Raw genomic sequence first — 26,572 nt, forward strand, 5'->3', positions numbered from 1 at the left:
AAATAAGCATAAATGATTACTTTGGAAAACAGATACTGTCTATATTATCAAAATGTTTTCCGTGAACCCATTCTACTTTGTGAATTGAAACTTTTGTTAAAAATAAGTCTATTTTGGGAGTGCCTGGCCGTTAGTGGCTGCCTTAGGCTCAGGTCATGATCCCAGGGTCCTGAGATCCAGCCCTGCATCAGGTGCCCTGCTCAGCGGGCAGCCTGCTTTTCCCTCTCCCTCCGCCTCTGCCCTCTGTTCCTGTTCTCTCTCTTTCTTGCTCTCTTAAATAAATAAATAAATATAATCTTTAAAACAAAAGCCTATTTTTTACAACTACTTAGAGAAGCCATGTTTAGTGTCATTTTAAAATGAAGTATCATCTGTAGATTTACCAATAACATGTTTTCTTAACTTTCCTGCTATAGATTGATATATGGTAGAGCTTGTAGTTGCATCTGCCATGGAATAACCAATCATTTGGTAGCCCCTGTTGATTACTTGTTATGCTGTGAAAAATCTCATGTCACAGAAGTGTCATTATTTATCATACCTAACCTAGCTGTCTTAGCACTTATCATGACAACTGAAACGATTGTATAATACATGAAGCTTTAGGTTTATTTCTTCATTGTCATAAGGTTGTAGCAGGGTCCAAGTTGTTTTGGTCATTTTCCTACTCGCATTTGGAAGAAAAAGAATGTTAGCTCTTGATTGATAAATTCTCAGTGTAGCTGTATTTTTCTTAGTTCATTAAAACAAACCTTTAAAATTTGTAAATTTAGGGACAGCTGGGTGGCTCAGTTAGTTAAATGTCTGCCTTCGGCTCAGGTCATGGTCCCAGGATCCTGGGATGGAGTCCGACATTGGGCTCCTTGCTCTCCTTCTGCCTGCCTGCTTCTCACCCTGCTTGTGCTTACACTCTTTCTCTCTCTCTCTGACAAATAAATAGATGGAAATTTTAAAAATATTTTGTAAATTTATAATATTGTTAAATATAGGTATATATTTTAAATTATCATAATTATGGTAACTGAATATTAAATATTGAAGTTTCTCAGATTATGTATATTTCTAACGAGGGAATTTAGAAATTATGATAAAACAAATTTCATTTATTTTAATATATTTCAAGTACTTATATATGTTGATGTCTCATGATTTCAAAGGCAAATAAGAATTAAGTAGTTTACTTATATTAGGATTAAAAGCATATTACATATTTGCTTGAGAGAGAATTATGCATTCTGTAAAGAAATTGGACAGGTGGGGCTAATTTTACTTAATTATATAGGTCCTTTGATTCAGTCTACTCACACTTAGCATTTATAAAAATTATTTGATTAAGATGTCTTCCTTAAATTTAATAACCAAGTCATTGCAAAAGTATTACTGGCCAGATAAATAGGGAAAACCTATGTCCCTTTCTCCTCTTCCTCTTTCTCTTCCTTCTGTTTTTTCCCCTTATATCTGTGTTAATAAATTATCATAAAATAGGTAGAGGGCTAGGGGACATCTCTGTTTATTATGTTAGATATCTACTGTTATCTATTCTTCTTATTTTATAGAACCCACAGCGAAAGTGTAATATAATAATGCCCAGCAGTTGCAATAAACCTCAATATAAAATTTTTGCACATTGTGATTTATTTGTGGTAGTTTTCTCCTATGTTTATGGGAATTTAACTAATGTATCTAGGTGTTATGAGAAATAAAATAATATTGCAGTTATAAAAATTCAGTAGGAATAGCTGTAGATAATGAAATAAAAATACATAAAAAGTTCCTTTTGTAAAGTGTCATTGTCATACACATTTGGTCACATGGTCATTTTAAGTGCAAAGGAAGGGGCAGTAGACATTTTGCTGTACATCTGGGTGTTAACCTCATGCATTTTTCTTAGCTGCATGGATATAGCAGTGCCTTGCCTTTAGGTGATCTCCCCAGTATCTACCAAATCAATAGCATCATTTATTAGAATGTAGATATGGTATTTCACTAACAGTGATAACTTGAAAAGACCAAGTTTGTGAGAAATATATAGTGCAAATACAGTGACTTCCTGGACTAGTTTGCTTGGCCTACAATAACGGAACACCACAGACTGGGTGGCTTTAACAGCAGAAATTTATGTTTTCATAGTCTAGAGGCTAGAAGTCTAAGAGTAAGGTGCTGTCAGAGTTGGTTTTTGGTGAGGCCCCTCTCTCCTGGCTTGTAGATGCCGTCTTCCCCCTGTAATCTTTCATCTGTGGTTTACAGAGGAAGAGAGTGAATGAACAAGAGCTCTAGTGTCTCTTCTCCTCTCATAAGGGCACAAGCCCTATCATATTACAGTCCCACCTTTGACCTCCTTTAACCTAAATTATGTCCTAAAGGCCCCAACTCCAAATACAGTGACACTGAGGTTTAAGTGTTGAACATAAGAATCTTACGGGCACACCTCTCAATCCATAATACTTTTAAATGACTGAAAGGTGGGCTTTGCATTTGGAATTCATTTTCTTTTAAAATTTCAGGGATTAGGGTGCTTTGGTGGCTCAGCCAGTTAAGCATCAGCCTTTGGCTCAAGTCATGATCCCAGGTCCCTGGGATAGAGCCGGAGACAGGGTGCCTGCTTGGCATGGAGACTCCTTCCCCTCTTCCTCTGCCCCTCCCCATCACTCATTTCCTCTCTCTCTCTCAAAATAAATAAATAAAATCTTTGAAAAAATAAAAAATAAATAACATAAAAGTTCAGGTATAAGTTTATAATCTGTGTTAAATGTAGAAATAGGTTGGTAGAAATGGTAGAAATTAGTTTATAATCTATGTTATATATATATAAAATCTATGTTATATATATGTATACAATCTATATTATATATGTTATATATATAATCTATGTTAAATATAGAAATAGATTGGTAGAAATGGTAGAAAATGAATCTACCGTTTAGAGAGAAAAGACTTTCTTTAGTAGTATGTCAAAAAGATAACTCTAATGAGACTGTTTTGTCAACCTGTTATTTTTATCTTTGGAGGAATGATAAAGAAGCAACAGTAAAAGTTAAATAAAACTTTAGGTAGGGACAGAAATCACTTTTGTAATAGTATTATCATGAATTTTTAAAAGCATGGTCAAAATATTGAAATAGGATCAGAAATGATACATCAGTGAACCCATGCATTTTTTTTCTCATTCTTTTTTTGTGATGGAGAAGTTAGTATGTGCTACAGAAGATAAAACAGAAGGAAAAAAAAAAAAAAACAAGAAAAAGCCAAGAGTCATCATTTCATGCACAAATATATATTAAGAACATTAATTCCTTAGTAGATTTTTTTATCTTAGATAATACAGATTTTCTAAATGACAGTATTTACTACTAGATACACCAACAGAGCACACATATTGTTAATGGGCTGTCATTAGAGAATGAGACCTTTCCTATAACTCTTTAGCATGGATTTTGAAATTCGAAAGCCTCAGATACAACTTTTGGTTTTCTAAACTTGGAGATTTATTTCGCTTCTCTAAACTTATTTTTCCCCTCCCTAAAAATGGGGATAACACAAAGTCCCACTTTATTTGGTTTTTTAGACTATAAATGCTATAAAATGAAAAACTTTTAAAATAAGTGTCTGGCACATGATAAATATAATATATAGTAGCTATATAAAATGTAGGGTTGTTAACCTAGCTAATAGAAAGAAAGAATAAAGTGGCACCATCAGTAAATGTGGTGAGATGATGACAAGAATCTTAGACTTTTGTTAGGATAATGCGTACAGCTTCAACCATTGATGACTAATCTTGAAATAAGTTCATAATCTTAAAATTACTTTTACTGGTGGATAAATTAAATAACATTTCTCAGAAAAGTCTATAGAAACGAACACATATTCTGGTATATGTCTGTCTAAACTGTTAGCAAAAATGTTTAACAGAAATAAAAATTGATAATGGTATGTAAGGAAAATTGAAAAAGCTTACAATTGGGTTGATTTACAGCAGATTCCTAATCCAAGAGCTCATCTTTTCCAAAGGTAATCAAACATATATGCCCTATTCTCATTAATGTATCTTTAGAAATATGAAAATATGGGTGATAAGTAAGCACTGAATCTGGGGACAGAAGCAGTGGTCATTATGGGGTTTCAACTTTGGTCTTCCTGAGACTGTTTGCAGAGCAACAAGGTGACCCAGATTTTCCAAAATCCTATTACCATAATAACAGGAAGTTCGCATGTTGCTGAGATCTCCCTACACCTGCGTATTTTGTTGTCCTGGCAATGCATTTTTCAGGTTAGTTATATCCAGAGTTATTCTGGGACTATGAGTTCTTATATAAAATATCCCTCATCAACTATCAACTCTCCCAGAAGCTTTCATAACCCAGATGCAGTAGATGTCTAAAAATAGAAGAATAATAAAAAACACTTTTAATCAAATGAAAGGAAATGCTGTCATATTCATTGAAAGACATGTAAAATTATTGACATGTTATCTCACAACTTAACAAAAATACTTTGGAGCATATCAAATAATTTGTGTTTTAGCGAACATCTAGAATAATTCATTGGTAAAATTGTTCTAACTGTAAGTAGTTACTATTCTTCATAGGCTGTTAAACTGTAATTAAGTTGAACAATTTTAAAATTACTTATAAGACTACAAAAGTTCAAATCATGTGTTTTATAATATTTCTTTCAAAAAATTGAGTGAAGATACACCAAAATGATGTAAGAGGATTCCTAAATCTCTGAGAATAATTAATTTTTTAATTTTATTTTTTATTTTAATTCTAGATTTAATTCTAGATTATGGATTTGTGGACCATGGGTTAGGACTTCTTAAGATTCTTTTGTTCTAGTGAAACCCCCCAAAAGTACATGATTATAAATACTAATTAAATTGCTAGAAATGCATTTTAGACTTGTTGCATGGTTTTTGAGTTTGCAACTCATAATTTGTGATACAGAATTTGTGATACAGATACCTCCATGATCATTTACTGAAACATTTGAATTTATAGATTACTGGCTGTCATGATGAAAATACAATAATTTCCATTAGTGCATGTACCTTATCCTATTATTTATTCACCTTGGTCTTGAATTGATTATATCAGGTAGTCACCTTTCAGGTTGTCAATCATCCCTGTTTGTCCTAGACTCAATGGAAGTCCCAGTCCTGGAAAATCCTATAAACCCAGGCAAACCAGTGATCTAATTCAGCATACAGCCTTCCTCCGTACAAGATACTAGTCTTCATGACAGTCGTTAATGCTGGTGCATGCAGAGGTTTAAGCGACTCTATATAGAGAAACTTCAGTGAGAAGACCTGGCGTGGATCCTGGCTTTCCCTCCCCACTCTGCACCGCTGTGAACAATTCTGACGACTCTTTGAACTTGCATTTTTGCTCAGTCATAATGATAGTGGTCTCTGAGGTGGGTTTCAGGTAGATGAGAAGACACCATTCACTCTAAAATTTCATTTTTATTTAGCAAGATAACATCAACAACAATAAAAACTTAGATGAAATGAGGTAGCTGCAAAGACGTAAATGCAGCCTCTACACACACACATACTCTTGAGCCCTAAGGTCCAGGCAAGAAAGGTTAAGGTTTTAAGAATATTAATACTTCATTGTGCTGTTGTCCTTTCATATGTGGGGCTTACATTATTATGCAGGAAAAAGTGAAAGTAATAATTTCTGAACAGAATGCACCTCTTTGAGGGAATCTTTGCAAATATTGTGCTTTTAATATTACTTGTACAAAACAAAAAAATCACTGGCAGGGTGGCTTTAATGCCCCTCAAGACAGGATGCATCCCTGGCTACTCTTTTCCCTCAAACTCCAAGGCATTTAAAAGCATCAATTTCATTTTTAACTTGTTATACATTTTGGGAAGTTTAAATGAGATTAGCCACATTACTCATACGATTTAAGGCTCTGTGTTGTGGCTAAGTTGTAGCCTTGTGGTCACTTTTACCATCATAGGGTCATGGAAGCCACAACTGGCCATAACTTAAAAGGTTCCAATTGGTTCCTGAAGAATTTTAATGAAACATGAGAGAGGGGGGGAGGAAGAGAGAAAGAGACAGAGAAAGACGGTGACGCTGTAGTAGTTTATACAGTAGGAGTAGGGTGTCTAGTGTATTGTTGCAGAGACTGGAAGCAGAGAGAAGACTGGTAAATGGGAAATGATAGACAAGCAGAGTATCAGAAATGCATTAACATCAATCTTTTGATTCTAAGTCCAGACATAACATGTACTTTTGGTTTGCTATTGTAGCAGTTATTTCTAAAGCATCACACCCTGTACTACTCAAGCATTTTATTGACTGCGTCTTTCAGTCACACACTAATCCAGTGAATGTGCTGTGAAGTCAGCAGTATTGATTGCTGATAGACCCATTGTATAATAGGAATTTATTGCTGATGGTCTTGGCCTCTTGTTTTATTAATGCCACCCAATATCCTGATATGACAAGAGCAGGTGCTTTCAAGAAACCAGGTATAAAGTTTTTGGCATAACAAGATGTGCCAGTTGTATGAAGCTGCTCCTTAAGTTTTTACTTTGGTTTGGCATTGTGCTCAACCCAGCAAGATGTGGGATTTTAAGTCAGCCAAGGAAAGCGCTTCTAGGGAGTGTTCTGTCTCTCCAGCAAAATCCAGTGACCCGAGTTTGCTTTGTTTTACTAAGAAGTCTTTAGTTCTTACATGGTAAAATGCAGGCAGTTCCAGATAGTTTGACTTAACAGATAACAATAGGTAAGAAATTCCTTCAAAACGATTGTCACATAAGCGAGGAGGAAAAAAAAAATAGGCACCACAGGAAATAAATGAACAAAACTACTGGGAAAATGAGCAGTGTAAGATGGATTCTTGTTAAATTTCTCTGGGATTAAATCTACTAAGACACTTGCTTAGAGGAAACAAAAAGGGGGAAAAGAGGATAAACTCCAATTCTCTGTATCTTTCTAATTCTCTTGATGTTGATCAGAAATATTTAAAAACTCTAGTCTTGCCTCATTGCATATCTTTCAACTTTATCTTTCAACATAACCTTTAGCTCAATCTGATGAAAATTGTAATATTCATGTCTTTTTCCTTTTGCAATTGTAAGTAAAAAGCAATCTGGTGTGATAACCGTACAGTATTATGACTCTGTGGGCCATACAGAAATATGATTTTACTTTTCAAGGAAGCTGAAAATTCACTGAATATACAGTAGTCTGCATGTTAAACATTGTTTTATGTGTCTGAGCAAAATGTTAAATATGAATATAGGTATATAAAATATTATTATAGATAAACAGATCCAAAGTCAATTTAATATGGATTTAATTTTCAAGTTGCTGAAGAATTAAATAGGCAAATCAATACATATCAATATTAAGAACTTGAAGAAAATAAAAAAATCATTCAACATTGAAAACAAATGGTATAAATACAATGTATACAAATACAATGTATACAAATACAAATGGTATTTGTATTCTCTGAAAAGATAATTTCAGTAGCTCCTAGTAATCAGGTAGATTGGGAAAATGCAGGTTTAGTGAAATCTATAGTGAAAATATCTAAATGTAAAAGCTGTATTTCTAGTAACTTTGAGAAATAAAATATTGGCAGGACATTTCTATGTACATTTCTTATACATAGAGAGGTATTGAATTCAGAGGTGATTCAGTCAATGTTTTATCTCTCGTATTAAAATAGTATTAAAAAGGTTTTATTGGCTTTTAATCTTTCCTTAAGCAACATTCCATTTTGTGCAGCTTATTTAGTTCTTCTACACATGCTACATTACAGTATTATCTTATTCAAAAAATAAATACCTCCCTTATCGTGTAGCAGCATTGTCCTAGAACATGGCAGCAATATATTTAAATATTCTCTGAGTGTCTGAAATCCCAAGATAAGAAGTGTAGCTAGTTTAATGGTTAGACTTGAATTGACTCTCGTTGGAATTAGATCTATAATGACAGTGTTAAGCAGCAGTTACTATTTACAGTATGTCAACATGATACTGTAGTGACACCTCCTACAAGGCCTGTAGTTTAAAACTGTCATTTCCTCCAGTGTAAACCACAGTTGTATGGCTTTGTAATTCAGTCCAATAAAATGGTTCCTAATCACACACAAGACTTGAAATCAAATTTCTCTACTCCAGTACACTTATTTTTAACAGATTATGCTCTGATTCTTGTTAAGCCTTCCTTTTTCCTTTTTCACTTAATGAACTTTGGGGAATGAATATCAATAGAAATGTAATAGTAAGAAAAATGCTTAATATATCTGCACTTGAAAGCCAGCAGCTCCTAAAAACATTCTTAGCCCTTTATAAAACAAAATCTGCACAATTCTAGAGTTTCCCAGGGCAGGTCTCAATTCATTAAGGCACCCTCACCTACTAGAATAAAATGCCTAATTCCAACATTTTCAAATGCATACATGTCCATTGAAGGATGGAGAAGAAATTCCAGCTGTAAGGTTGGGAACAGATGCGTGCTAAGGAGCTGAGGAACTCATGAGACTACTAATCTGGGTGTCACCCAATTCAGGCAATCATGATCTGACAGTCTGTTTTGTAAAACCACTTTCAAAAATCCAAAGTAATTAACTTGGGGCCCCTGGGTAGCTCAATGGGTTAAGCCTCTGCCTTCCACTCAGGTCTTGACCTCAGGGTCCTGGGATCGAGCCCCACATCGGGCTCTCTGCTTGGCCGGGAGCCTGCTTCCTTTCCTCTCTCTCTCTCTGCCTGTCTCTCTGACTACTTGTGATCTCTGTCAAATGGATAAATAAAATCTTCAAAGTAAGTACCTGTTTTAATGCTTAAGTGTGTTATGTATGAATATATGTATGATTTGCATGATTTGATTTTTTTACTGAATTTTGTTCGACTACTGTATGCAGCAAAATACGACCACATTTGTCTTTCATGAAGTAGTATTTCATAGCAAACTTTAGAAGCATCAGCAAAAATATTTCTCTATCTGCGCCTTGCCAACATCTAAATATATGGATGTATTACTTCTTTTCTTGCTTTTTAAAATTATACCTTCCTATTTGGGCATTTTTGGAAAAATAGTTGAAATAGATGGAGGCGTGGTTTATCTTTGTGACCATACTTACTATGCCATGGAATAATGCACTTGTTTCAAACTTTCTCTTTTCTTGCTGGTAGATTGTCAACTATCACTGTTGTTTTCCATTTTCCCATCTTGAGAAGCCTTTCTGTGTTTAACTTCCTTCTCCTAACCCCTTGAAATGTGAGAATTTAAATTGCTAATTCCATTTTAGTTATGTATAAACATGTTAGGAATAATCACACTCTGAGCAATGGCCCAAGAGCCTTTTCCAAAAACACTTCAGAATTTAAGCTTTATAATTATGACTTAGGTGGTTCACAAGTCCTTTTTGCCTTATATTCTGAATGGTAGACAACTTCTGGTAGTCTGACTAGCAAATCACGTTTGTTTTTGCCCAGCCCTTTTTTTTTATAATGTAGTAGTGGATGATACTAATATTATCTCCTCTTTCTGTTAGGCTGCTATAAGTCATCTTCTGGCATAAATATCATTAAGAATTCAGTTAGAACTTTGAAATTATCAACTTTGTTCATTTCACTCTGGAGTTTATCTACAATGATTTATCTTCATCTCAAGCCAGACTGCCTAAATTAGAACCCCAGCTCCACAATTCACTACCTGTGTCACCTTGGGCAAGTTATCTAAACTATTTCCCAGATTGGTAATAACTAAAATGGATAATAGTAGTACCTACCTCATACAATTAAAATTTTATTTATTTATTTGACAGACCAGAGATCACAAGTAGGCAGAGAGGCAGGCAAAGAGAGAGGAGGAAACAGGCTGCTTGCAGAGCAGAGAGCCGGATGCAGGGCTTGATCCCAGGACCCTGGGATCATGACCTAAGCTGAAGGCTCACTAAGCCACCCAGGTGCCCCCTACCTCATATAATTAAATAGGTCATATATATAAAGGTATTTTAAGAGGGTCTGGCCCATATTAAAGGTTGGAATTCTGTCCATCTAATCTTTGCTGTATCTTGGAGCCAATTTAGTTATTTGAATAACCTGAATAAGATGTGTCATAAGGTTAGGAGACTATATGCCCAGGTGTTTTCCTAATCTAGATAGAAATTTGGTCTCGGCAGTCCTGTAGGAATTATTTAAGAGTATCCCCTGGATATTTGGAGGGGCATACAGAGGTCTGGCAGAGTTAAATCTATTCAGCATTATTCTTCAAGATTAGCTAGGAGCCAGTCTTAGCCAGAGTAACTATAGGATAAAGTTATAGAATCATAAAATGATTCAGAATGGAGCAATATAATATGGTGTCCTCAGGCTGGATAATAAAAGGAAAGAATTAATCTTTATCAGATCAGCAAGAGAATAACCAGTAAGAGAGTGCCTCTTTGCATGAATCCCTCTGTGTTATATTACTGGTTATAGAAATACCAGCTTCCCCCATCTCAGCAGCTGTGGTATCCAGAACAGAATTATTGTTTTGTTTGCTTTGCTGCTCTGGTGAGGCTTCAGCAGTATAGCTGTGAGATCCACACCAGATGGTCTAGGAGGAGACGTCTTTATCTGTTCTGCTGCTTCACTGTATCACTCTCACAGTAAAGTCTTACAGCCTGACTGATTTTTTAGGCCCATATTGGATTATCTATATATTGTCCTCTTATGACAAAGGTCACATTTCCTTTATTTCAGTTTCAGGGGTATAATTTGGCTTAATCATATAGTTTATTAATAGTAGTGCATGTGTCATAGCTGAGCAAAGAGTTAAGTATAAAAAAGTATAAATAATATGCTATATTCATTTTATGTGAGTGGTATACTAAATTTTGATAGTGCAATTCCTTGTCATCACCTTGTTAGTAATATAAAGTATGGTTAGTTTAGATGGATTGAACAATGAAAGTACTGGCAGGTCTTTATAACTAGTATTTTTTGATGAATGACTCATGAAATTTCGAGTCGTATGTTGCATTCTTTCATGTTATTGTTATTTTTGTTGTTGTTGTTAATTTTATAATGAATAGTTGGGACTTAAGGGAAGTTTCTATTCTCTAATCTTAATTTTCATTGTAATTTTTATTTGAATATAGTTGACACACAATGTTACCATAGTTTCAGGTATACAGCATAATGATTTGACAGATTTATATGTTACCACAAATGTAGCTACCATCTGTTATCGTATCTCACTATTACAATATCACTGGCTATATTTCTTGTTCTGTGCCTTTTATTCTTGTGACTTATTCATTCCATAACTGGTAGCCTGTATCTTCCACTTCCCTTTACCCATTTTGCCCATACTTCTACCCACCTCCCTTTGTATGGAAAAAAAAAAGTCACTTTTTTCCCTCTGTATTTTGAGTCTGATTCTCCTTTTTGTTTGTTTATTCATTTGGTTTGGTTTTGGTTTTAAACTCCACATAGGAGTGAAATCATGTGGTATTTGTCTTTCTCAGTCTGACTTATTTTACTTCACATAATACACTGTAGGTACATCTATGTTATCCCAAATGGTACAGTCTTATCCTTTTTATGGCTGTGTAATGTTCCATTAATATCACAACTTCCTTATCTGGTTGTCTAGCGATAGACACTTAGGTTATCTTGGCTATTGTAAATAATGATGCAACCAACATAGGGGTGCATATACATTTTTAAATTAGTGTTTTTGCTTTTTGTGGGTTAATACCCAATAGGGGGATTACAGGATCATATAATATTTCTATTTTTAGCTTTTTGAGGAACATCCAAACTGTTTTCCATAGGAGCTGTACCAATTTGCAATCCCACCAACAGTAATGTGAGAGCTCCATTTCTTCCAGAGCCTCCAAAACACTTGTTATTCCTTCTCTCTCTCTCTTTTTTTTTTTTGCCACCCTGTGATATGATGTTTTATTGTGGTTTTGATTTGCAGCTACCTGATAATCAGTGATGTTGAGCATCTTGTTCTCTAATCTTTAAATTTAACATTATTTTATTTAATGAGACATTATTGAGTACTTAATTCTTCATGAGATCCTTTTCTGTTTGATGTTGATACAAACATGAAAAAAATCACCCTTCTCACCCTCATATCCTATTCCTAAATATCTCACAGTGAAAGGGTAGGGGTAATAGCTCTAATTGTCATAGTGGGGCATGAGGGATGGTTACTATAAACAACTATGGTCATATAAAGAGGAAATAACTCAACTGTCTTAGACAAGAAAACTAGGAATCCAGTGAGGAATTGATACTGACATTTGAGCATGGTAAAGCACTTGACCACTGGTTTGCCAGGTGGATAAGCATGGGAAGAGAATTCCAGGCAGCAGGTATAGTGAATTCATGCCCTACTGATCTCGTGAAGAGGACACTTTTCAACCTGGCAGTACTCTTCAGCACCTTGTATCTTCTATAAGGAACAGGAAAATTCTTTGGACAGCAAATTTCTTACTTGGAAGTATTTTTAAGCTTGGCTTTCTTTCCATGAGTGACGACCTTCTGGGATTCGGCTGCAGCAGCAGATGAGTGCTCTCATTCTTATAAACTTGAATGAGACCAAATTTCCCAATATTTCACATTTTGGCAAGATTAGTTAGGTTTTATTGACTGAGGGGTGAGATATATGTGGTTTTAAAGTTCTTTTTCATCATGTTTCCCAAAGTTTATGAAGACATATCAGGCCATTATGTATTAGTATCCCAACTATTGACATAGCTTATTGACTAAAATAAAGCTTTTGACTTCATTGTCTTTTGCTCACCTTAGAACACAAGTTCCTGGGTGCCCGGGTGGCTAGGTCATTAAGCATCTACCTTCTGCTCAGGTCATGACCCCGGGGTACTGGGATTGAGCCCCTCATCTGGCTCTCTGCTCAGTGGGAAGCCTGCTTCTCCCTCTCCCACTCCCCCTGCTTGTGTTCCCTCTCTGACTCTCTCTGTCAATAAATAAATTAAAAATTATTTTAAAAAGAATATAAAAAAAGAAAACAAGTTGCATTTCTAATTTTTCCATTTTATCTTGTTCAATGATTAGAATCAAATGTAAATAATATTTGTTCCGTTTTGTAATGTTTCGTTTTATAATGAATATCTTTTGGCAAATTTCTATACTCATTTTGCTCATGTGGCATAAGCATCTTGATCAGGGATCATAAATGCACATGACTTCAAAGAATAGGCAGGTGATATAAATATATAAAATCACTTAAGACAATGGAGTCATGGGAAAAGGGCTGATTCTCTTCCTTCTAGGATGTGAGCTTCTGAATGCAGGGATTCTTTGACTGTTTTTTTTTTTCCACCAGTACATCTCAAGCGCCTATCACAGTGACTAAATACATAGTAGGTGGTCAATAAATGCTTATTGAATGAAAGAATGTGTTGAAATTTGTTTTGCTAGGGAAATAAGCAACACACCTAAAAACATTCCTTCTTAACAGCAGCAGCAGCAACAACAAAAATGATAAAACAAAAAATGTTGTGCCAACCCAGTTTGGCATTATCAACTAAGTCTCTTCTAGGAGACGTTTCTGTAAATTTCCATGAAGGAGCATACTTACTCTGTGTTCTCAGTCATTTCCAGAAATATCCAGTGTGTGAATATTAACATAATGAAAAATGCATTTTGGTTTCGATATCTGTAGCAAAGCCTCTCTCCTGAATTAGAGATTATTTATGAATACTGTTTCAAATGTTGCCATATCCTGGAGCATTGTTTAAACAGAATTCCTCAAAATGATATCATTCCTGGACTTCATGAGAATCAATCAATATATCAACAATGATCATATTTGAATGCTATCCCAACTAAATGTATAGATTATTTTCAGTCTTCAAATCGACTTCTAAAATATGCTCATTTTTATTATGTGACGTGTTCACTGCAACCTGTATTTCAATGAAATGTGTATTGAAAATGGATTTCAGTGAAATTTGTGAAAAGATGGTGGTTTCTGCATCTCAGTGAAGTGAGTAGTTCTTTTGAGAGAAACTTTTTTCTATTCCTTGAGTCTATAAGCATAGCTTAAGTGATGTCTCACCACATAGAAGCTTGACTTGGTTTGTCTGCCATCTTTTATATTTTTTAGTTTATATTTTTTAGCTTAAAAATTGTGGGGCCATAGAACAGAAGTGGGAAGTTAATCATGTGTATTTTTACCCCCTTCCTTCAACTCATACTGTGTTTTTATTCATTTCAGTTTGTGCCTATCTCCTGATGGATAATGTTGCCTCCATTCACCACCCATTCATTCCCTATTCTTTCTTTCTTCTTATCACATTATTTTCACATAACCAGCTATTGATCGCAGATACATGGGAGGATATCCTAGCAGACATTAGGAAATCCCTGTTTTCTCCTCTTAGCATGTTGTAGAGTTTACTGCAGTTTCTTTTGACAGGTTCCACATTCAGTATTCTTTTAAGGACTTTCTCTCCATTCAGTGTTACTCTTGTCCCCTTTTCAACATTCGTGTTAAATTTCTTTATCACTTAACAAAGAGTTTAGAATAGTAATCTCTCTCTCGTACATGTTGTTGTGAAGAATGTATGGGTGTCTAGATCTTGCAGTATGTTTTAGGACACTGTGTTTTTCTCATACTAAGAAGGAAACTGATGACCTCTGTGGTCTTACATGTTTATACTGATACAGTGATAGAATAATCTGACCAACACATGTTATAAGCATTTACTGAACACTCAGCTACCTATATGATTTAATGCAATGAGATTTCTCATTCTCATTTCCTATACACCTATGTAAGTGCTAAAGAGGAAGCTTATAATGCATACTCAGGATGGTTGGACAGTTTAAGGACACTGAGAAAAAATAACATTCATTTGCAAGGTAGATGATGAAATAGATATAGCAATTTTTGCTCATGAGCTTTGAAAAGCCCTATGAGAATGTTGAATTAGAACAAGTTGGGGGATGGGCAGAGGGAGGGAGAGAATCTCAAGCGGTCTTCATATGCAGCACAGAGTCCAATGTAGGACTCGATTTCATGACCCTGATATCATAAGCTGAACGAAAATAGAGTCAGGCACTTAAGTGACTAAGCCACCCAGGTGCCCCTGGGGTATTTTTAATATCAGCGATAATCAGAAAAATGAATGCCATCTTCAATAAAAAAGGTTGGACATTAAACCATAAGTGACTCTTAATCTCACAAAACAAACTGAGGGTTGCTGGGGGGAGGGGGTTTGGGAGAAGGGGGTGGGTTTATGGACATTGGGGAGGGTATGTGCTTTGGTGAGTGCTGTGAAGTATGTAAACCTGGTGATTCACAGACCTGTACCCCTGGGGATAAAAATATATGTTTATAAAAAATAAAAAATTATATTTAAAAAAAAAAGGTTGGACAATATTCTTTTTTCAGTTCCATTTTCAAAAAGAGGATTTTTTAAAAATATGACCGTGAATATAGTTCTGCATAGTACATTAGAGGTAGAACAATGGTTTTGTTATGTATGTGTTATTGTTTGAGCTTTGGAATTTTCTTGAGCTTTTTCCTTTAAATATTTTCTGTCTAATAGAAAAACAATTCTTCTTGTACAAGTCAATTTCAGGGACAAATATTTCATGAGTTTATATCACCATTGTATGTTTCTATAGTCCAAACATATGCTCTTAATGGTGCCTAAACCTTGGGACTTTTAATTTTACTGAAACATGGTGTAAAACAAATGAGCTTGGTTAACATGATATAAAATTTGGAATCTTTAGAATTATATTTTAACTAAATCCATTTGTAAGAGTTTAGAGTATAAATAAGGTTCAGTTAGGCTATAGGGAGATCTTTTACTTTTTTGTGGCAATATATCAATAAATATAATATCTGTTTTCAAAATATTTAAATAGTAATATCTCTTGTCAGCTTAACAACGTTAACTCTTCAGAGAATGCTCTTTTCTACTAAATGAGTGCCTTTTCCATATTATTTTCACTGTGTACATTTTCTAATTTTAGTCATAAATCTTTATAATTTAAAGTCAACACCTCACAAGGGCTATTAAGATACTTTGAAAACTTCCATATTACTTAAAATCATGTTAGAAGGACCAACATGCAAAAATTATATTTAAAAATGTTATCCAGACAAACCGTGCCTGTTCCACAGTACCATGATAATAACAGGGGATTGTTTTCTTGCTCTCCTTTTTTGTTTTGTTTTGTTTTGTTTTGTTTTAAAAAGGAAGATGAATATCAGGCCACACAAGAATTTACCTTTTATTCTGAGAAAAACACTCTCCAAGTCTAAGCTGAAGTTAATAGAAAAAAAAAAAATCACATAGTACAATTGAACATGTTAAGCGTTTCTAATATGGATTGATTTCATACAATACAGTTTTGACTTTGGCATAAAATATCTCTGAATATGTGAGATTAAATACCAGCATACAGCATCCCCCTGTTTTTCTTTAGGGATGCATTGTTGGAGACCAGCACTGCAATGTAAGCAGAAAAATGCTGTCTGTGAACATACATATTTTTTGTGTTGTTTCTATTTTGAGTGTTTGATGAAAAGTCTAACACAGCATTTTTTTGAATGGATATTTTATCTTTGTATGTTTTAACCTGAAAGATTGCAAATGACTATTCTTACTGGGGAGATTATTATAAACTAAACATTCGAGTGGTTAGGAGGCACAGTTTGGTGACTATGTTTGAGCTCTCATTTGTTTGTTTTAAAGCAGTGGTGATGAGAACTCACTGTCTAGATCTTTTGTGAATGGAGAGGTGAGAGATGAAGTATGGAGACTGCATTGGAATTAGATAGTTTTGTTATGCCTTTCAAGATCAAAAACTAGGCCCGTAGCTTAATAAAAGACTAGAATGATCTATGCCTTTATCTCTTACTTCATTGTGTTCAGGTACAGAAGTGTATCATTTCACCTCAGAATGATCCCAAAATTAAATAATTGACAATCCCTACCATGAAAATACAAGGACTAAACAGCTGCAATACTTATACCTGGAAGGAAAGAAGCAAATGGTGATTGTCAGCATTCAAAGGGAAAGGGATTTTTGTTTAAAAACTTTAATCCTCCTCGTCATCCTGATTTCGGAACAATAATCTCAGAATACACAAATTATAATTCCTCTCTATATGTGTAATATTCTTAATACACTTCTATAGGTTTTTACCATGTAATTAATATAGTAACCATTTTATCTGGCTTAAACTTCATCAATACAATAAGATTTTGGCAAAGGAAAAGAGTATGTCTTTTTAATTGTTTGAATAAATATAAAGCATGCTGTGGAATTCCAGTTGTAACAGATCTAAATAGTGCATTTTTTGTTTGTTTGTTTGTTTATGTCTTTTAGCATCTCCGTCAATTAAACTCTTGGTGGATGACCCTATAGTTGTAAATCCTGGAGAGGCCATAACATTAGTATGTGTTACAACAGGAGGAGAACCTGCGCCCACTCTCACCTGGGTCAGGTCCTTTGGGACTCTGCCTGAAAAGACTGTTTTGAATGGAGGAACATTGACCATACCCGCCATCACCTCAGAAGATGCTGGTACTTACAGCTGCATCGCCAATAATAATGTGGGAAACCCTGCAAAAAAGTCCACCAACATCATTGTGAGAGGTGAGTTGGCCTAGAGAGTGTTACCACATTGATTTCTGGATCAACCAGGCTACTGCAAAACAGATAATGTTTGATATAAAAACATTTCCTCAAATATTGCATGCATGTATAAAATACATAGGAAATTGTTTATATTTGATGAATGATATCTAATGGATACTAAAATTTCTCAATCTTAATAACCATGATTTATATTTGCATTGGATAGTTTTTGTAACATATTCTTAATGATATTATGAAACTATTCCATTGAATAGTTTTTATATGTTCTTAGTAAAAAAAAATCATGAAAATGCAAATGTGGCATAGAGCATTAAACTTTATTATTCAGATTGTGTATTAGTTTAGGAATTTAGCAAATGTATCAGTTAGATGTTTAATAAACATTTATTGAATCCCTATTAGAAGCAGAGCTCTAAATTGTGGGATTATATAGAAATCTATAAAACATTACTTTGAACTCAAGGATTATACTATTAGTGAAAATAAAATACCTTGATTAATAGTCCTATGATACAGTGTTTGAGAGGCATAAACAAAAGCTATAGATATATAAAAAATTACAGTATCTTCTAGCTGAGGTTTTAGGAAATATCTAATGACGTTTACATCAGGTTCTTTAGACTGAGTAGAGTTTTAACAGACTGAGATTAGGAAAAGACATGGAAAAGTCAGAGCTCATGAAAAACAAAGTGTATTTGAGGCATTTACATAAATGTGGTCGCTAAATCAACGGTAGGATTGATGTTTTAGTGTGGCTGCTGCAAGTTGTAAAAGAGATGCTATCCCTCCAGTTTGGACGATGTAAGTTAGGGTGCAAGGAGACTGTGTTTCTGCATGTCTCACTTCACCTGGCATGGTCCTGGGTTAGGGATGGAGGATGGACGCCAAGGGCTCTAAATTTAAAATAGATATCCACATGCCCAAGAGGACTCTTCTCACAGCAAATAAAAGTTTCTTATGATGGATGATTATAATGGAAGCAAAACACAATTGATTATATTGAGATTAACTTTTGTGATTTTGTGAACATGAATTATGGTGCTTTTGTTACCTGTTACTCTCCAAATTCTTAGAAATATGTTACTTAACCAAAAGCATGCTCTATTCAAAATATTGCAGGGTGTTAGATACAAATCTAGACACTAGAAAATGGGCTACCTGCTACAAAATCATGGGCCTTACAACATTTAGTAATTGCAGGGTGTGCCATTATTTTATATATCACTACAAAGTAAAACATAACACCACTTAAGCTACCACAGTGTTTTCTTATGAAATAGAATGTTGCTGAAAGAAGTCTTTCAGATCTGTTTATACTTGGGTTTTCTTTTAAACCATATACCACTCATTAGTAAATGTAAAAAGGAAAGTAAATTATCAAATTATTATTAATTTATTATTATTATTAATTATTAATAAATAATTATTAAATAATTAAATAATTATTAAATTATTCTTAAAATTTCACACTGAGAACCAATGCAACTGTTTTAATCCCAGTCTTTGATGACTATGGTTTTCTACCCAATGTCTTTCTCATTAAGAATGTTTATAATTCATAATTATAGAGAAATATTATCTCTGATTTTCTTCCAAGCCAGATCACCACAGCTGTGCTCTTCTAATAGTAGTCATAGAAGGGTATTGACCATAAGGTACATTCTGATTTTAGAGATATTTGAATGTGAACATAAATAAGGATTTTAAAACTAATGGAATGTGATCTTTATTTCAGTTGATTTTATAGATTTCTACTGGACAACCACCATAGTCTAACAACTCAGCAAATCTGTAAGGGATACATTGGGGTAACTACAAAGATCGGTGACTAAACCCCTACCCTCAAAGGAGTTTACAATTCTGTAAGGAAGATAAGAATACAAAGGGATAATATATAGTAATAAATAAAAAGACAGGGTCCCTGAATGGAAGTATCTTAGCCTTCCTAACTTCCATACCAATATCAGTGAAATGGGACTACTCTAAGCCTTGTCTCAGTGAGTTACCAGATTCTGTTCTTCTGCCACCTCAGTTTTCAAGAAAAAAGAACAGAACCGTACAAATCACCCATGTTTATTATTTCTGCTTTTAATTTGTTTACCTCTAAACACACGCTTTCTCAAATAGCCATGATATAATTCTACCAAATCTTGCTACAAAAATTGAGATTAAAGTATTGCCAAACTATTTTTAAGACTCCTGGATGGAATGGAGAACCTTTCATTCCATTATTTTATAGTGAATAGGAATTCACTAGAGAAAAGAGATGCTTTAAATGTCGTTAGACCAGAAGATTATCTGCAATTGCATTGAATTCCTATATAACCTGCAGAATATCTAGCATAAAATATCTTGTGTTGCTCAGGCGCCCTCCATATGGGACTAACAAGCCACAGCCCATACATGCTCAGGAAGCGATCTGCTCTCTCCCATTCTGTCTAGCAATTTTCATTGTGTTCTTACAAAGGACAGTTTCCAACTTTGACAGGAATAACCTAAAAAAAAAAATCATATAACTGAAAAATGTATTTCCCCAATTTATAATTTATCTTTATGCCTTTAATTTAGCTGAAGCGTACATTTGCATCACCGTATTATATTACCAGTGAGACCTCTCAGCAGTGGCATTCACATCATTCATAAAATCGAGTTTGTATAAAATGTTACTGAATATAGAAATAGCCTTGGTTAACGGGTCCTAGATTGCATGTGGGGAGAGAAACTGCTGCTATAATGTGAGGCATCTGATTTCTGCCACAGAGGCCAAGGAATTCAGTTAAAGAAAATGGTTCTCTTTTTATTATATCAAAGAAATTATTTTCAAGTCTTCTGAATTTGTAGACCTCTATAGCATCTCAGATTAGTGGTGTTATGGATATAGTAAAAATAGAACCCTAGGTTTATTCCCCCCCCCATTCTTATCTGTAATTAAATTGAAATCCATAGACCAGGTTTTCTCTCCAGGGATATTTTGTGCATAGAATTCCCATTACAATTTGAGAATATTCATGGACGAAAAAAATCAGAACATAGGGGGCAGACAGGAACAAAACTCTTGACAAATATTTCTGAATTTGTCATTTGATATTTTTAAATAGGAAACACTTTAAGTAATGTAGACAATACTTCATGTAGAAAGCAAGCTCAAAACTGAAGAGCACTCTTGTATGTTTTAATATTTTGTTAGGCATTTAGAAATAGAGCTGCAATGCCCTGTCTTAGGATTCTTCAAGAAATTGTAGTGATTGAGCCATATTTCTCCCAAGTCAGGAGAAAAGTAGCATGGCCTGGACTCAGTGCTTTCCAAACTCCTGTTCAGTATGTCATTTCCACATTTCTCATCTGTCATGAATTAAACCACTGTGCTGAACAAGCATGGTTCATAACGTCATCAAGACATTATTGTATTTTAGTTTCCTGTGGCCTCTTTAAATTTTATTCAGTGGCTTAATCTTCCCTGTTTCAGGAAGAAAAGTCAGGCATAGCCCATGACATTTATGCTCATTATTAGAAATAGAGAGTCTTACAGTACATTCAAATCACAAGCATGGATTTAGTTCAATGTTTTTGGATGCATGATCCAACATAGTAGTAAAACTCCACACCTGATTTAATATAAAGTTTCTCTCCTGGCCAGCTTGGGTCCACACTGGGCTAGAGACCTGCAGTGGGAAAGCAGAGTTGGTGGTATGGTTGGCTTCTTTCTCTTGGTCTGTGGATCATCCACTGTCCTGCCCACCCTCTCCACCCATGATCTGATCGCCAGGTTCTGACAGCCATAGCTTAGGGTGGAGTAGAGAGATCTTCTCTATATAAAACATTTTTCTTTTTTATGTGGCATCTTATTGGACTCTTGGGAGATTCCTCTATCTAGATGAGTGTACATCCATGTATATCAAAGATTGAGACCTAGTGATGGCATCTCCCGAGAGTCCCTTTAAGTGCCACGTTCTCTGAGTACAAGCTGTCATGCAGTGTCCTTTCCCCTTTCTGCTGAAGGCTTCTCTCTTTCCTCCAAGCAGACAACTAAACAGAGCCTACAACAAGCATCTCCTTCTTTGTGACTCTAATCTGTTTAGTGGAAATGCTTACTGGGAAACTGTGTGAGAGTGCACAAATTCCATGTGGTCACCTCTGTCCTGTTGCCACACAGGTTTGGGCTTCCCCAGGTAGATCAGGTACATTTTCAAAGAAAATATTTCAGAGATCCAGCTGGTCCCACAGAAAGCTCCCCAGCAGGACTGAGATGAAATAGACAGGCTTCCCTCCTGCCATCTTGATCCATGTTGGGTCTGTCTTCAAACTGTACTCTGAATCTGGTTACGCGTTGCTAAGTTCACTGTCACCACCTTTGTGTAAACTATCAGTATATCTCCTATAGTTGATTGAAATAGTCTTTTCCTTCATCTTTCTGCTCTGGCTCCAGTTTTAGAAGACCCTCTTTTATCCACTTATGAGATGAGGTAGACTAGGCTGCTAACAGAACCATACATATAATTATGTGAAATAAGAACACTTTAGATTTTTCTCATGAAAAAGTTCAGGTGTTTCCTAGTTGATAATGCTGCTGATGGCGTTGTGTGTGTGATTGGTGTGTGTGTGTGATTGGTGTGTGTCTGTGTGTGTGATCAGTGTGTGTGTGGGTATGGAGAGTCTTTTCCATGCACTCATTCAGACCCCTAGGTTGATGGTGTCTCAGCCATCTTCCGTCTGTGGGTTCTAAGGTTTCTCTGAGTGTTACATCCATCCCTGTCAGCTGGAAGTGGGAAGGAGCTTAAATGAGCACACATAGGAGATCTTTTATGGGTCAGATAAGTGTTAGTTTTACTCACATCCTAATGGTCATCATTGGCACACAGTCACACCCAATGACATGAAAGTTGGGAAACATAATCTTACTGTGTGCTCAAGAATAAGAGGGCATGGATTTTTGTCAGCAGGTAGCCATCTCAGTTACATTCATATAGGAGCCATTTCAATCACTTTGAAAATCAGATTGAAATGATCTCATCCTCCTGATGAAAACTCTTCCCCATGGCTTCCATCTCACCTAAAATGGAAGTCAAATTTCTCCTTATCATTGCATGCCCCTCTATTCTTTATCTACTATACTTTAGACACATTATTCTATATCTATAAAATAGCTGCTTAGAGCTATTTACACATATTTCTTTATTTATTGTCTGAATCTTGCATGGGGACTGTGGGGATGAAGAATTTATCCATTGTCATTCAGTGATGTATCCCTAGAACTTAGAACATTACTCAACATATAGTAGATGCTCAATAAAGACATGTTGAGTAAATGGATCTCTTTAACAACTTTACTGGCTTATAATAAGCATTCCCTCCAGACATCTCTCTCTCTCTGATATCCTAGTTATGTACTAAATGATATTAAGCTAAATTAAGAAACTTTATATACATATTAAATCATACTAAACTTCTGTGTGATATAACAATATGAAAGTCATATTGTTCTGATTATTTACTGGTGTGTAATAAACCACCCCCAAACAGTAACTCAAAACTGAAGCTGTCAATTGTTTTGCTCACAAATCTGGGGGTTCAGAGTCTTAGCTAAAAAATTCAGGTTCTCATATGATTGTACTCAGGAAGCAGGTAGGGCTGGAATCATCTTCAAGGCTTTTCATTTAGGTATCTGTTGCTAAACTAAAAAGTTTAAACAGCTAAATTCTTTAGGTTAGTCTCTGTCTCTGTCATTGACTCTCAATAGTCTCTTTACATTGTTTCTCCAAACGGCAGGCTCACAAGTAGCCAGACTTCTACTGGATCTCAGGGCAAAGACCCAAAGAACTGTGTGGATTCTTTTAACCTGGGCTCTAAGGTCATGCAATGTCATATCTGCATTCTATTCAAGGTGACTGACTGAGTCACCCATGTGCCCGGTCTACTCTTATTATTATGTTTACATAAAGATGTACAAACAGCTTAGTTATATGTGTTTATTTTATTAAAGCTTATATTGTCCTCCTTGGTAGATGAAGTCAAATTTACTCCACTTAAAAAGAGATGCACCAACTGGTAGTAGTGCTTTAAAGTCCATACTTGCTAATATCCAGAAAATAAGCCCCTTATTCAACTAACATTATTTTAAAAATTATTTAATCAGTTTTTTTGAAGTCATTTTATGTATTTTGGGTTTTTGTTTGTTTGTTTAGATTTTGGTTTTTGGTTTTATTTTGTATATCCTATAGTTGTAAAATAGGACTAAAACAATGATATTAATTTGAAATCTCCTAATTCACTCTTCTTTATCCTATTGTTTTTGGGGTTTTCTTAATTAAATTTTTAATTTAAATTCAATTTAGTTAACATATATTGTATTATTTCTCTCAGGGGTAGAATTTAATGATTCATTAGTTGCATATAACACCCAGTGCCCATTACATCCAGTGCCCTCCTTAATGTCCATCACTCAATTACCCCATCCCCCATCCTCCTCCTCTGCAGCAACTTTGTTTATTTCCTATAGTTAAGAGTGGTAAAGGCTGTCCTATTTCCCAGAGGGGATCAAAGGGAGGCGTGTCAAATAATCTACAGACATGTTTTTTAAAAGGCATCACAATATGTGTTGTACTCCACAAACCATGTTCTTCACGTCAAATCCCATGTTGCCTCAAGCTCACTTATGACTCTTATTTTGTTCCCATTTTCTCCTTAATTTCATCAGCCCCTATCTTGAACCCCTAGTCTCTACTAAGTGACACTGTAAACTGTTTTTTTAATTTTAGAAATAGTTCAGACCATTTTTTTTTGTTGGCTATTATCTCGGATTTCTAATATGGAAAGAGAAAAAATGTTGTCAATATTGAAATAAATTTAACCTTTATGGAGGAAGTCAATATGTATTCAGTGAGGCATGAATTTACACTTCTCTAACTTTCCAGTAATATACTGTAACCTCCAGGAACATCATAACCCCCTGTACTGAAAAGTATTGATTTAACTAACTCTCGTGTATCCACATGAAATGACTGAATTCTCTCTAAAAATCTGAATTGTGGTATCAAATGTATTTGTTCAGAACTCACTTACTGGAAATACATCAAATATTAGCACTGCTAACATTACTAAAGGATCTTTAGGCTTATTACCAAAAAAAGGATAATTCTAAAATTCTAGGAGAAAAAAATATAAACAGTTGAATATATCAGTTCCACTTACGTAATAGTAATAGTTAATACTGATGGGACATTTACTATGTACGAAACTACCAGGCACACTGTGTACATTAACTTTTCAATCATTCCAAAATATTTATGAGGTAAAAAATATTATGATTCCCATTTTAAAGAAAAGTAAAACTAATGAAGGACTAGTTAAGTAAATTTCCCCAGACAAGCCTTGTCTAAGCAGCAAAGCTGAGAATCAAAACCCAGACAATATGGTTCCAGGGCCACTGGCTTAACCAGGGTACTATAGTGCCTTACAAAATTTAGTCAAGTTTTAAAAAATATGCAATCCACTCCCTAGTTCCCAAACTTAGCTGACTAATGTCCTTTATTATTTCCTGTGATTTTTACCTTGCCATAGACTTACTAGGGATTCTTTCTTAAATATATAATCATTTTAACTGGAGGAAATTCTGTCTTTGTTAGTCAGCACTTTCTCCTGTGGTAATGGTGGGCATACTTCCAAGTTCTAACCAAGAAAGTGTTTATAGTTTATGATTTTCTAAATGATATTGCATTGTGAAGGACTTAGCATGACTCCTTTACTTTCACTGGCTGTTTTACAAATTAATGTCTAAGAATTTTAAGAATTTCTATTACTTAGAAGAGACCAATTGAATCACAGAAGACAAAGATACAAAATAACTGCACGAATAAAGCATAAAATATAAACAAGGAATAGAACAAGTAACCTATACTTTAAAAAGTATGTTCATTGTTTTTGTCAAAAGATCTATCTCAAGCCATTGATCAGAAAGTTAGAATTAATTGACAATTTTCTAGAAATAATTGATTAAATTTAGCTTTCAGTATATTTTTAAAAGTATGTTATTTGTGGATTTTCAATAACAAGGTCATTGTACTTCTCAGGCATTTTAATCAAATTAAATTTCCATTTATCAACAGTTTTCTTCCATGATCTTTCATTAATAAAAACTATAATGATAAGACCTGAAATTATAAAAAACCATCTTTAACATTCTCCAAAAGCAAAGCTGTCGGCTGTGTGCAGGTGTCCCAATTATTCATGTAGATTAAATGCTCTATTTCTGTTTTCCCAATTTAATATTCTGTAGTAATTACCTCTCCCCAAAACACCAGAGAGAGAGAATTTTATTATATTATGTTTTATAGCTCTGAAATGGTTTCATTATTATTTAAAAAAAAATTAATCTGGGCTATACAAAATATGAAAATTATCAAATTCAGTAATTCTCATCTGAATACAGATAGCTCAGTTTCTTTTCATAAATAGGATATATCTAACTTAAATTTGTTCATTGAAATAACATGAGGAATTATCACAAAATATAATTTCAAGTAAAAGAAGTTTAGATACCGCCCTCTCTTATTATTTTTAAAGATTTTATTTATTTATTTGAGAGAGAGGGAGCGTGCATGCACGTACATGAGTCTGGGGAAGGGCAGAGGGACAAGCTGACTCCATGCTAAGTGCAGAGCCTGACTCAGGCTGGATCCCTAAGACCCTGAGGTCATGACCTGAGCCAAGCTCAGATGATTTAACTGACCGAGTGACTCAGGTGCCCCACCTGCTCTTATTATTATGTTTACATAAAGATCTACAGACAGCTTAGTTATATATGTTTTATTTTATTAAAGCTTATATTGTCCTCCTTGGTAGATGAAGTCATATTTAACTCCACTCGAAAAGAGATCTGCCAACTGGTAGTGGTGCTGTAAAAGTCAATACTTGCTAATATCCAGAAAATAAGTGCCTTATTCAACTAACATTATTTTAAAA

The 26,572-nt window shown here is 34.7% G+C and overlaps 1 protein-coding gene across 3 annotated transcripts in view; it reads left to right on the top strand.

Moving 5' to 3' along the window:
- Positions 1–26,572, top strand: part of MDGA2 (MAM domain containing glycosylphosphatidylinositol anchor 2) — a 996,453-nt gene that overhangs the window by 539,213 nt on the left and 430,668 nt on the right. For all 3 annotated transcript variants that reach the window (XR_014312926.1, XM_082735224.1, XM_082735225.1), the window contains exon 6: positions 17,342–17,611. Coding sequence is in view for 2 of the 3 variants with exons in the window: in XM_082735224.1 (XP_082591350.1) it covers positions 17,342–17,611 (270 nt within the window). In the remaining variant the exon portion in view is untranslated. The remainder of the gene's footprint in view (positions 1–17,341; positions 17,612–26,572) is intronic.

Source organism: Mustela nivalis, assembly GCF_964662115.1.
Source record: "Mustela nivalis genome assembly, chromosome: 6".
NCBI lineage: Eukaryota > Metazoa > Chordata > Mammalia > Carnivora > Mustelidae > Mustela > Mustela nivalis.